General features: G+C 43.3%; 1 protein-coding gene across 1 annotated transcript in view; it reads left to right on the top strand.

Annotated features, from left to right (window-relative positions):
• The window catches only part of LOC128696403 (uncharacterized), a 120,554-nt gene that overhangs the window by 35,218 nt on the left and 72,836 nt on the right, over positions 1-12,500 (top strand). Inside the window, exon 4 of the mRNA XM_070092243.1 lies at positions 10,459-10,619. Within this exon, the coding sequence (XP_069948344.1) occupies positions 10,459-10,619 (161 nt within the window). The remainder of the gene's footprint in view (positions 1-10,458; positions 10,620-12,500) is intronic.

The raw sequence follows: 12,500 nt of genomic DNA, 5'->3' as shown, positions 1-12,500 counted from the left end.
CAAGGAGACATCCCAAGACATAATAGCACTCACAGAAACAAAACTCACCAGAATAATAACAGATTCAATCTTTCCACCCGGATATCAAATTCTCAGGAAAGACAGAGGGAGGAGAGGGGGAGGAGGAGTTGCACTGCTCATTAAAAGCCAGTGGGGTTTTGAGAAAATGGAAGGAATGGATGGCACGGGTGAAAGGGACTACTTAGTAGGAACAATCCAGTCTGAGGGACATAAGGTGATAATTGCAGTAATGTACAACCCACCACAGAACTGCAGGAGACCAAGAGAAGAATATGATGAGAGCAACAGAGCCATGGTCGACACACTAGCCGAGGTGGCCAGGAGAGCACATGTGGGGGGAGCAAAGTTACTAGTTATGGGTGATTTCAATCACAAGGAGATTGACTGGGAAAACCTGGAGCCCCATGGGGGTTCCGAAACATGGAGAGCCAAGATGATGGATGTAGTACTGGAAAACCTCATGCATCAACATGTTAGAGACACTACCAGAGAGAGAGGAGAAGATGAACCAGCAAGACTGGACCTTGTATTCACCTTGAGTAGTTCAGACATCGAGGATATCTTGTATGAAAGGCCCCTGGGAGCTAGTGATCATGTGGTTCTGTGCTTCGACTACATAGTTGAGCTCCAAGTGGAGAGAGTAGCAGGAATAGGGTGGGAAAAACCAAACTACAAAAGGGGAAACTACTCAGGCATGAGGAACTTCCTTCAAAACATTCAGTGGGAGAGGGAACTGACAGGAAAACCAGTACAAGAAATGATGGACTATGTGGCAACAAAATGCAAGGAGGCAGAGGAGAGGTTTGTTCCCAAGGGAAACAGAAATAATGGGAAGAACAGAACGAGTCCTTGGTTCACCCAAAGGTGTAGGGAGGCAAAAACTAGGTGTACTAGAGAATGGAAAAGGTACAGAAGACAGAGAACTCAGGAAAATAAAGAGATTAGCCGAAGAGCCAGAAATGAATATGCACAGATAAGAAGGGAGGCTCAGCGACAATATGAAAATGACATAGCATCGAAAGTCAAGACTGACCCGAAGCTGTTGTACAGCCACATCAGGAGGAAAACAACAGTCAAGGACCAGGTAATCAGACTGAGGAAGGGTGATGGGGAATTCACAAGAAACGACCGAGAGGTATGTCAGGAGCTCAACACGAGATTTAAAGAAGTATTTACAGTGGAAACCAGTAGGACTCCAGGAAATCAGAACAGGGGGGTACACCAGCAAGTGCTGGATGAGGTACATATAACCAAGGAGGAAGTGAAGAAGCTGCTATGCGAACTTGACACCTCAAAGGCGGTGGGACCAGACAACATCTCTCCGTGGGTCCTTAAAGAGGGAGCAGAGATATTGTGTGTGCCATTAACAAAGATCTTCAACACATCATTTGAAACTGGGCAACTCCCTGAGGTATGGAAGATGGCAAATGTAGTCCCAATTTTTAAAAAGGGAGACAGACATGAGGCACTAAACTACAGACCTGTATCACTAACGTGTATAGTATGCAAGGTCATGGAGAAGATAATCAGGAGAAGAGTGGTGGAGCACCTGGAAAGAAACAAGTGTATAATTGACAACCAGCATGGTTTCAGGGAAGGAAAATCCTGTGTCACAAACCTACTAGAGTTTTATGACAAGGTGACAGAAGTAAGACAAGAGAGAGAGGGATGGATCGACTGCATTTTTTTGGACTGCAAAAAGGCCTTCGACACAGTTCCTCACAAGAGGTTACTGAAAAAGCTAGAAGATCAGGCACACATAACAGGAAAGGCACTGCAATGGATCAGAGAATACCTGACAGGGAGGCAACAACGAGTCATGGTACGTGACGAGGTGTCAGAGTGGGCGCTTGTGACAAGCGGGGTTCCACAGGGGTCAGTCCTAGGACCTGTGCTGTTCTTGGTATATGTGAACGACATAACGGAAGGGATAGACTCAGAAGTGTCCTTGTTTGCAGATGATGTGAAGTTAATGAGAAGAATCAAATCGGATGAGGATCAGGCAGGACTACAAAGAGACCTGGACAGGCTACAAGCCTGGTCCAGAAACTGGCTCCTTGAGTTTAACCCTGCCAAATGCAAAGTCATGAAGATTGGGGAAGGGCAAAGAAGACCGCAGACACAATATAATTTAGATGGCCAAAGACTGCAAACCTCACTCAAGGAAAAAGATCTGGGGGTGAGTATAACACCGAGCATATCTCCTGAGGCGCACATAAATCAGATAACTGCTGCAGCATACGGGCGCCTGGCAAACCTACGGATAGCGTTCCGATACCTCAATAAGGAGTCGTTCAAGACACTGTATACCATTTACGTCAGGCCCATACTGGAGTATGCAGCACCAGTTTGGAATCCACACCTAGTCAAGCACGTCAGGAAATTAGAGAAAGTGCAAAGGTTTGCAACAAGACTAGTCCCAGAGCTACGGGGATTGTCGTACGAAGAAAGGTTGAGGGAAATCGGCCTGACGACACTGGAGGCCAGGAGGGTCAGGGGAGACATGATAACGACATATAAAATACTGCGCAGAATAGACACGGTGGACAAAGACAGGATGTTCCAGAGATGGGACACATACACAAGAGGTCACAATTGGAAGTTGAAGACTCAGATGAATCAAAGGGATGTTAGGAAGTATTTCTTCAGTCATAGAGTAGTCAAGTCGTGGAATAGTCTAGAAAGTGAAGTAGTGGAGGCGGGAACCATACATAGTTTTAAGGCGAGGTATGATAAAGCTCATGGAGCAGGGAGAGAGAGGACCTAGTAGCAATCAGTGAAGAGGCGGGGCCAGGAGCTATGACTCGACCCCTGCAACCACAAATAGGTGAGTACAAATAGGTGAGTACACACACACACACACACACACACACACACACACACACACGTTTATCACGTATGTCAGTGAATACTGTTGTTACTAAATGTATGGGAATCTCCAGACCCATAGGGGTCATACAGGGCCTCGGGTATAGAAGACAATCAGGTTCGACCCAAGGCAGAGGAGGAGAGTGGCTCTAACTTTTCACTAGCATCAAAACAACCACGTTGAAGGGACTTACCTCCCTGAGATCAACTGTCTCATGCGCCTCAGTAGCACCACATTAGACGACAGTTGTGGTCGCATCCAAGGTAAAAATTCCAGGCAAATGTGTTGGAATATCCGGTGCAGTACAGTACTTGCCGGAAGTTTCATACAGGATAAAACATCAGTGCTTAGAAAAACTCCAGTCCTGCTACAGGTATTGAGGATCCCGGTTTATTTATCCAGGTAAGCGAGATGAACACAAGCCTCTTTACACCTACTGGCCACTGTTCACCAGGTAAATAGGTACCTAGAAATTAGCAACCTGCTGTTGGTCGCATCCTTGGGATTGTATGCCATCGAGATGGCTTCAGCGCGGAAAAAAAATCCCAAGAAACAAAGGAATGTTTAAGTACTTCTGAAATGTGCATATTGCGATCATTGGTGCGCGTGTGCGGCGGGTGCCTGGGTAGGCAAGGTGGTGCTGCTCTGAAGCTGTCAGGTGGCTGTGAGAGCCGCTCCTAGACTCACACACCAGGGCTGCTCTCTCACCATGGACTGCTGGCTGCTACTGCTACCCATCCTGGTACTCACAGGTAACTCATACTCCTGTTTTGCTAAGTAAATAGGTACTTAAGAGTTAAACGAGTGTTGTGGGTCGTTTTCTAGACGAGATGGGTCGTATTCTAGATGAGGCGGGTCGTATTCTAGAAGAGATTAGTCGTATTCTAGATGAGGTGGGTGGTATTCTAGACGAGAGGACCGAAAGTAATTCCAACAGAAGCATTCCACACTACTATGCTTTCTCGGGCTGTCCTGGATTATCAAACCTCTGGAGTAAATAATAGTGTCTTCTTTTACTGCTGGTTTTTAAAGTTGTTTCGAATCATGGCCAGGGCGAGACATGAGCTAGAGTCACCTTCTCATACCTACAGTCCTTGTTCACTTAACGTTAAGAATTTACCTGAGTCAGTAAGAAGGTACCTGGGTCAGTAAAAAGGTACCTGGGTCAGTAAGAAGGTACGTGAATCAGTAACAAAAGGTCAGTAAGAAGGTACGTGAATCAGTAACAAGGTACCTGGGTCAGTAAGAAGGTACGTGAATCAGTAACAAGGTACCTGGGTCAGTAAGAAGGTACGTGAATCAGTAACAAGGTACCTGGGTCAGTAAGAAGGTACGTGAATCAGTAACAAGGTACCTGGGTCAGTAAGAAGGTACCTGTGTCAATAGGAAGGTACTTGGGTCAACGAGAGTACCTCTGTGATATTCGATAAATGTGGGTCGCATCCTGGGGGACGGTACGCCATACCATGGAGATATATATGGTCAGGACATGAAATGAGCTTGAACAGGAGAGCACAGCTAGGACGGAGGATCGAGCCTACACAACTCATGTTGAATTGTCTATTGCTTTGCTGCTTCATATATAATAAATAAAAATTTAAATAAGCTGAAATATAACTAGATGTATTCACCTATTTATGGTTGCAGGGGTTGAGTCACAGCTCCTAGCCCCGATAAAGATATCCCTGTATTGCATAACTCCAGCCACCTTTACCTCAGTGCGCGCAAAAGGAATAGTGCAGTGTGGCATAAGTTTATACTGCAGTTTAATGTTAACGTTGAAGATTTGAAGCAAATCATGATAGGTGTTAAGAAGTTATATGGATACTTATACCCAATTTCTGTAATAAAAATGGCAAAGTACGACCCAGAACCAACTTAAGACTTCTACTAAGAAACACCAGTTTTGAAGGCAGGCCGAAGAGGCATTATCTTGTTATCTCATGGGGACAAATAACCTAAAATACACCAGCACGTTAAGTTTGAAGCTGCTTATTTGGGCAGCCATATTGTGTGGAATCTCTATGCATGCGCGTTAGTTAGCCTTGAAAGAGTGACTTCAGAGATGAAATGTCCGGGAATAAGGGTACAAATAGAGTTTTAGATGAAGAAATGTCTGATTCATTATTCAGTGACGAATAATGAAAATGAAATTAAAAAAAAAATCCACCCCTTAAACCGTGCATCAAAACATTGTGTTTTGATAAAAATACATAATCCCAATTTAAAATGTTACTGTAACTTAATCATTTGAAGGAAATGAGTAATGCGAACAAAAGAAAAATTGGTCAGTATTCAGAGGAGTATCTGAAGCATGGTTTTATACCTGCTGTTCTTGAGCCCCCGGGAACCTTTCTATTACGTCAACGGTGTTTGACCAATGAATCAATAAAACTTAGTCGTCTTGAGGCACAGATTTGAAAGCAAAATATCGTAGTCATGTAAATTCAAAACTGGAATATTTTCTATCACTAAAAGAGAAGTTTTAAAATAGAACAACATTATTTCGTCATTCTTTGCGCAAACTGTTGTCACTGATCGTTTGTGTACAGTCTCCTTAACTAGCTCTTTGGATGCAATGCAAGAGGACAGAAATGCAGATAATGCTAATCCCTATACCTCCCATCCCAATCGCACCGGAAGTGTTGTTTGATCCCAGTGGTGATTTTCCAGTGACAGATTCAGCATCTTCGTAAAGATAGATCTGAGGAGTGCGTCATATTCATTAAGTGTTGGGCTGTCGGAGAGTGCACACCTCAAGAAATAGGTTAGGCTTGGTAGAATTAGACACCTTGTGTCTAATTCTACCAAGAATTGTAGAATTAGACACCTTGTGTCTAATTCTACAGTCCTCAAAGACACCTTGTCTTTGAGGACTGGCGAGATTAGATCCTATGTTTGAGAAGAAGTCGTTTATCTTGTTAGCTGTATCAGTGGGATGCAGTGGTGTTTCATAAGGTTTAGTTAGAACAATATTCTTTTTTTTCAGTTTGTGGGTCCCCAGAATCTGGGAAAGTGTTTTCCAGGTCTTTTTTATATCTCCTCTTGCGTCAGTGAATCTGCTGGAGTAGTACAGTTGTTTGGCTTTTTTTATTAGTTTGGTGAGAACTGTTGAATATTGTTTGAGAATATCTTTGTGTATTAAGCCCTGTCTATATTGCTTTTCATATTGGTGTTTCTTATCAATGGATTTCAGAATGGTGCTGGTTAGCCATGGGCAACCAAGCCGTTTACTCATGATCTGTTTCGTTTTTATAGGACAATGTTTGTCGTATAGTCTAAGTATTTTGTTAAGGAAAATGTCTGCCCAATCGTCAATACCATTGGCATTGAAAATTCTGTAGGCCAGTCAACAATCTCTAGGTCTGCTGTGAAATTCCTTATTGAGGCCTCGTCATGGAGTCTAAATGAAACTTTGTTGTATTCGAGTGGTGGCTTACTAATGTTTGTTAAGAGGAAGGTAGGGTAGTGGTCAGTAGTGCTGCCTGTGATTATCCCTGATTTAAGGGGGGCTAGTATATTGGTCCATATGTGGTCTATTATGGTTGCACTTGTCTCAGTCAGCCTGGTTGGTTTAGTTACTGTTGGTATGAGAAATGTGTTGTTCATATTGTTGATGAAATCAGTTACAGTTTGATCATCTGGTAGGTCAAGGTTGATATTGAAGTCTCCAGCATGGTGATTAGTGTGCCAAATGGCGAGGGTTTTTTTCTAAATGGAACAAAAAGTGTATAACAATTAGCAAAAGTTAGTCAGTGATGTGCATCTTGAGCGAACACACAGGCCCACTCCCTCCGCCCCCCATCCCTGATCCCCTCCCCTCATCCCAGCCTAGGCCCACTGACTTCCTGACCAAGGGTGTTGCCGTTTAGTGTCCCACCAATTACAAGTTCTGCCGCTCGCTACTCCCTCACTCTCATCCCCCATGCATCCCTGCTGTCCTTCACCCGTCACCCCACAGCTGGCGCCCTCCCACCCCCACGATATCAGCAGTCACAAGTAGTTGCGGGTTCCCAGGAATCTTCACGACAGAGCCAAAGCCGTCGTTCACGAGGCATCTGCCGGGTGTGCTACAGGAAATGTGCAGTCAGTCCCTCAACTGGCAACATTCGTGCACACAATGGATGTCTAGGCTCCAGGAGAGCTCCAAATGAGAACAACCAACAGCCCCTCCCAGCAAACAGCGCTGACAGCTACCGTGACTTCACTTCTACAGAGGACCTCAAATCTGCAATCAAATTAACATCCACCAGGACTCTGACACACACCCCCAAAGCAGCTCGCCCTCAAGCTGCTAGCAAATTCACTGACCTTCTGAAGAAAGTCAACGATGCTCCTTCAAACAACAGATCCTGGCACAACCTGTTGCTTTTTGGCAATGCCTGTTTGGCTGTCCCACCAAAGAGGGACAAGTCACTAGCAACACATGTTATTAGGGCAATAAATGCATTCCCAAGGAATGACAACCTCGTCCATCTCCCCCCTAGGGCGACAAACACCCGCCGGGCAAATGCCAACAACAGGACACCCGACACCTCAAAAATCAGAGCCCAAATTAGCAAAAAAATAGAAGAGGGAAATACTATTGGAGCTCTGAGGCTTATAACTAGTGAGGATACCATCGCTCCCAAGGACGTCAGCACGGCGCAAGCTCTGAAGGACAAATATCCACCCAGGGCTCCCAGTACCAACATTGACCTCCCTGACATTGCAGCAGGCGAAGAACATCTAATCTTACAGGATGCTGATGTGTATAAAGCTGCTATGTCATTTCCACAGGGCTCAGCAGGAGGTTTCACCGGTTTAAGGCCTCAACACTTAAAACAAATACTCAATCCAGCACTTGGTGATGTTTCAGAGAGGCTGCTGTCTGAACTCACCAAATTTTCCAACCTGTGCCTGGCTGGTAGTGTCCCAGAGGCCATCAGACCCCTTTTCTTTGGTGCCTCATTGTGTGCCATCTGGAAAAAGGATGGCGGAATCAGGCCCATTGCAGTGGGTAACACCCTTCGGCGCCTAGTCGCCAAGGCTGCAGTAAGAAGGGTGAGTCGTGAGTCATGCTGCAATGCTGAAACCAACTCAGCTCGGTTTCGGCGCTCAACAGGGCTGTGAAGCAGCTGCCCACACAGCACGAGTATATATCAAAGACATGTCCGATGAAAAATCCTTGGTCAAATTGGACTTTGCCAATGCTTTCAACTCAGTCAGAAGGGATGCTGCTCTCCAAGAAGTTTATAGAAACTTTCCATCCCTTTATCCCTTCATAGAATCGTGTTATAGTTTGACTTCCAAACTATTGTTTGGGGACCATGAAATTGACTCATGTGAGGGCGTGCAACAGGGGGACCCTCTCGCCCCCTTTCTATTCTGTTTGGTCATCAAGGAAGTAACAGAAGCACTCTCCAGCGAGCTCAATATCTGGTTCCTGGATGATGGTACCCTGGCTGGCACAACAGAATCTCTCCTAGAGGACATCAGTAAAATTAAAGATATGGGAGAAATCCTGGGCCTTTCTTTAAACCCCACCAAATGTGAAATAGTTTCTACCAATCGACAGATGATCCAGAATATTAGCGCCATTTTACCAGGAGCACGAGCCGTTGATCCAGCCAATAGCACTCTCCTTGGTGCTTCTCTTGGGTCCAATGCCATCGATCTGATCCTAGAAAAAAAAGTCCCAGACCTCCGGACGATGGAAAGCAGGATGAAAGACATTGACACACATGATGCCTTCTACCTACTCACCAGGTGCCTGTCAATCCCAAAACGTACCTACTTTCTGAGATGCTCCCCAGCCTTCAGCAGTCCAAAACTCAAGGAATATGACTCTCTCCTTAAGACCATGCTAGAGAATGTATTGAATCTTTCCCTTGAAGATGGACAGTGGTTGCAAGCCTCACTTCCGGTCAGGCTTGGGGGGCTAGGAGTACGCAGATCCTCCCAGATTGCTCTACTAGCTTTCCTATCCTCTTCCATAGCATCAAGCAAGTTGATAAGACAAATTCTTCCTGATAACCTCAGTGACTCAACATGAATACAGGACCCTAGCTATGCCAGTGCCATCACTGAATGAGAGAGACTTGCTGCTTCAGCACCAAAAAATGGTGCAGCACTGGCTCACAAACAGTCAAGCTGGGATGGCCCGATCGCTGATAAGGTGCCTGCCAACATGCTCAGGGCTGCAACATCAGATTGGGAGACTGCCCGTCTCCAGGCTGTGAGTGCACATCACTCCAGGGACTTCCTCCAAACAGTTCCCATATCGGCAATTGGAGCGCGACTCGACCCTAAGACCCTCTGTATTGCAGCGGCTCTGCGCCTTGCTGCCCCAATTCACACAGAATATACGGGTATTTGCAGCAAAGCGCAAGCAGACCAATACGGTCTACATGGTCTTAACTGTTCCAAAACCAAGGGCTGGCATGCAAGACACAATGAGGTCAACGGCATCATAAAGAGAACCCTTGCTACAGCTGGATGCCCAGCCGAGAGGGAACCCCGATCACTAGCATCCTCTCTAAACCAAATCAAAAACAAGGGTTTTTGATAATACTTTCAGAAACCCTGCACCTCTTCCTAATCACCAAGCTACAATTTCTCTGCATTATATTTACACCGTACATCGCCCTCAGACACGATATCTCCACTGCCTCCAGCCTTCTCCTTGTTGTAACATTCACCACCCATGCTTCACACCCATTTAATTAAGAGCATTGGTACCATTATGCTCTCGTACATTTTCTTCCATGGAAAAAGTTCTTTATCTCCTGAGACTACTCAGTGCTTCACTCATCTTTTTCATCTCATCAATTCTATGATTCGCCTCGTCTTTCACAGACCCATCAGCTGACAAGTCTACTCCCAAATATCTGAATACATTCACTTCCTCCATACTCCCTCCCTCCAATCTGATATCCAATCTTTCATTACCTAATTTTTTTATCATCACATTGCTTTTTTCTATGTTCACTTTAATTTCTTTCTTTTACATTCCCTTCGAAACTCGTTCACGAACCTCTGCAGCTCCTATTCAGAATCTCTCACAAACACTGTGTCTTCAGGCAAAAAAGCACCCGTGACATCTCTCACTTTGTCATATATATATATATATATATATATATATATATATATATATATATATATATATATATATATATATATATATATATATATATATATATGCAAAACAACCACTCATAGTTTGTTGGTGAGTTGTGCAAAGGACCTGTCCAGTTGGGTCGGCGCGCGTCAGGTGTTTAACCGTTGTGGGATCTGATAGTGAGGTGTTGGCCAGACCCCTTATATAGCTTCCTTGGATGCTTTACTTTCATAGTTCCTTAATAATGTGAGTAGTCACGAAAGCGCTTGGAATTTCTCTATTCTTTCAGAGTGGTTGTTTTGCATATTCTGAAATCACCTGTTTACTGTGATCTTATTGCATATATATATATATATATATATATATATATATATATATATATATATATATATATATATATATATATATATATATATATATATATATATATATATATGACAGATAATGAACGTTGGATACCCCTTTTCAGCGTCTGGAACGGCTGGAAATGCATCGACCACAGCACAACCAGTGACTACAGCATCTTCAACAGCAGCTCGTGACTGTGCTGAGATAGCAATGATGGGTCACAGCATCTCAGGCATCTACTCCATCATACCCTCAGGAAACTCATCGGACTCAGATATGAAGGTAAGAATAGACCCTCAACATCAAGGCAACGACCTTCAAGGGTAAGTTTACCTGTTCCTAATTGTTATATGATTTTGTCTGTGTTGAATATAACAAGAAAAGTAAATTGTTACTGTCGTGGCCAATGAATTAGCTTCGGTGAATATAATTATTTGCGTTTATTTTCTGAGAAACTTTTACATCCATCTGCCCAATGTTCCCGTTATATTTTTCCCACGAATATTCTTGAAAATTTTGACCTATATTTTAGCAGAATCTGTTTACGTCTGTTTCTTACTCTTATACTTTTCTTCGAAAGGAAAAATTTCAGTATTCTTATTAGACACAAAATATATCAAAAATATTGGGACCGGAGCTTGCGGGGGAAATGACAATTCATTTGAGGAAAAAATCTTTCCGTAAGAAACAGACGTATACGCAGATTTTGAAAAAAAAAAAAAAAAAAAAAAAAAAAAAAAAAAAAAAAAAAAAGATTATCAAGACGTTTTACCACACAATATTCGTGTGAAAGATAGAACGAGAACACTGGGAAGATGAATTTTAAAAAATTCTATGAAAATAAAAGCAAATTATACTCACCAAAGGTAAATCACTAGCCACCAAGTTCTCTTCCTCAGATCACAATACTCGCCCCACTTTCTGTTGTTGTAGTTTTTACTTAGCAACGCCCCATCCCCCAGGTGTTACCACCGGTGTGTTCGTCATCAGTGGATCAGGAGTCGCAGGTTTGACTGTATATCCTTAGTGCTTTCAAGTGGAATTAATTCACACTCTCAGTGTGAATGTCATTTTGATTTTGCTCTCGTTTTTGATTCAGCAATCACCTACTCAGAACAAAATTCATTTTCGCTCTAAAGAAGCTAAGACACAAGTTATCTTGTTATGTACGATATTTGTGGGAGCACAGGAGACTAGTTCAGTTCTAAATAGGCTTTAAACAAAATACACACACACACACATACATACACACATACACACACACACACACACACACACACACACACACACACACACACACACACACACACACACACACACATATTCATTCGTTCATTCATTCATATATTTCAACAAACCTGCCGTATCCCACCGAGGCAGGGTGACATACATATATATATGTCGTGCCGAATAAGTAAAATTGGTCAATTACCAAGAGCTCATTTAAAATCAAGTCCTTTCTAAAATTTTCTCTTGTACATTTAAAGATATATTTTTCATATATGTTGATGTAAAAATTAATAATTTTATATCAAAATAACCTTCGAAAACTTGCCTAACCTTATTATAACAAGCGCAATTTATTTTAGCCTAATCCAACTAAATATATTGTAGATCAGTTTACAATAATTTTATAATAAGCAAATACAATGAAATATATATATATTTTTTTATTAACACCAAGGTATGGTGGCCCGAAAAAGAAACACTTTCACCATCATTCACTCCATCACTGTCTTGCCAGAGGCATGCTTACACTACAGTTATAAAACTGCAACATTAACACCCCTCCTTCAGAGTGCAGACACTGTACTTCCCATCTCCAGGACTCAAGTCCGGCCTGCCGGTTTCCCTGAATCCCTTCATAAATGTTACCTTGCTCACACTCCAACAGCAAGTCAAGTACTAAAAACCATTTGCCTCCATTTGCTCGTATCTAACACGCTCACGCATGCTTGCTGGAAGTCCAAGCCCCTCTCACACAAAACCTCCCTTACCCCCTCCCTCCAACCTTCCCAAGGCCGACCCCTACCCCGCCTTCCATCCACTACAGATTTATACATTCTCGAAGTCATTCTATTTTGTTCTATCCTCTTTACGTGTCCGAACCACCTCAACAGCCCCTCCTCAGCCCTCTGATAATAGTTTTAATAATCCCGCACC

This window comes from Cherax quadricarinatus, chromosome 39 (genome assembly GCF_038502225.1).
Source record: "Cherax quadricarinatus isolate ZL_2023a chromosome 39, ASM3850222v1, whole genome shotgun sequence".
NCBI classification, from domain to species: Eukaryota; Metazoa; Arthropoda; class Malacostraca; order Decapoda; family Parastacidae; genus Cherax; species Cherax quadricarinatus.
Note: the sequence above shows the minus strand (reverse complement) of the source record. Positions and strands in the feature narration are given on the sequence as shown.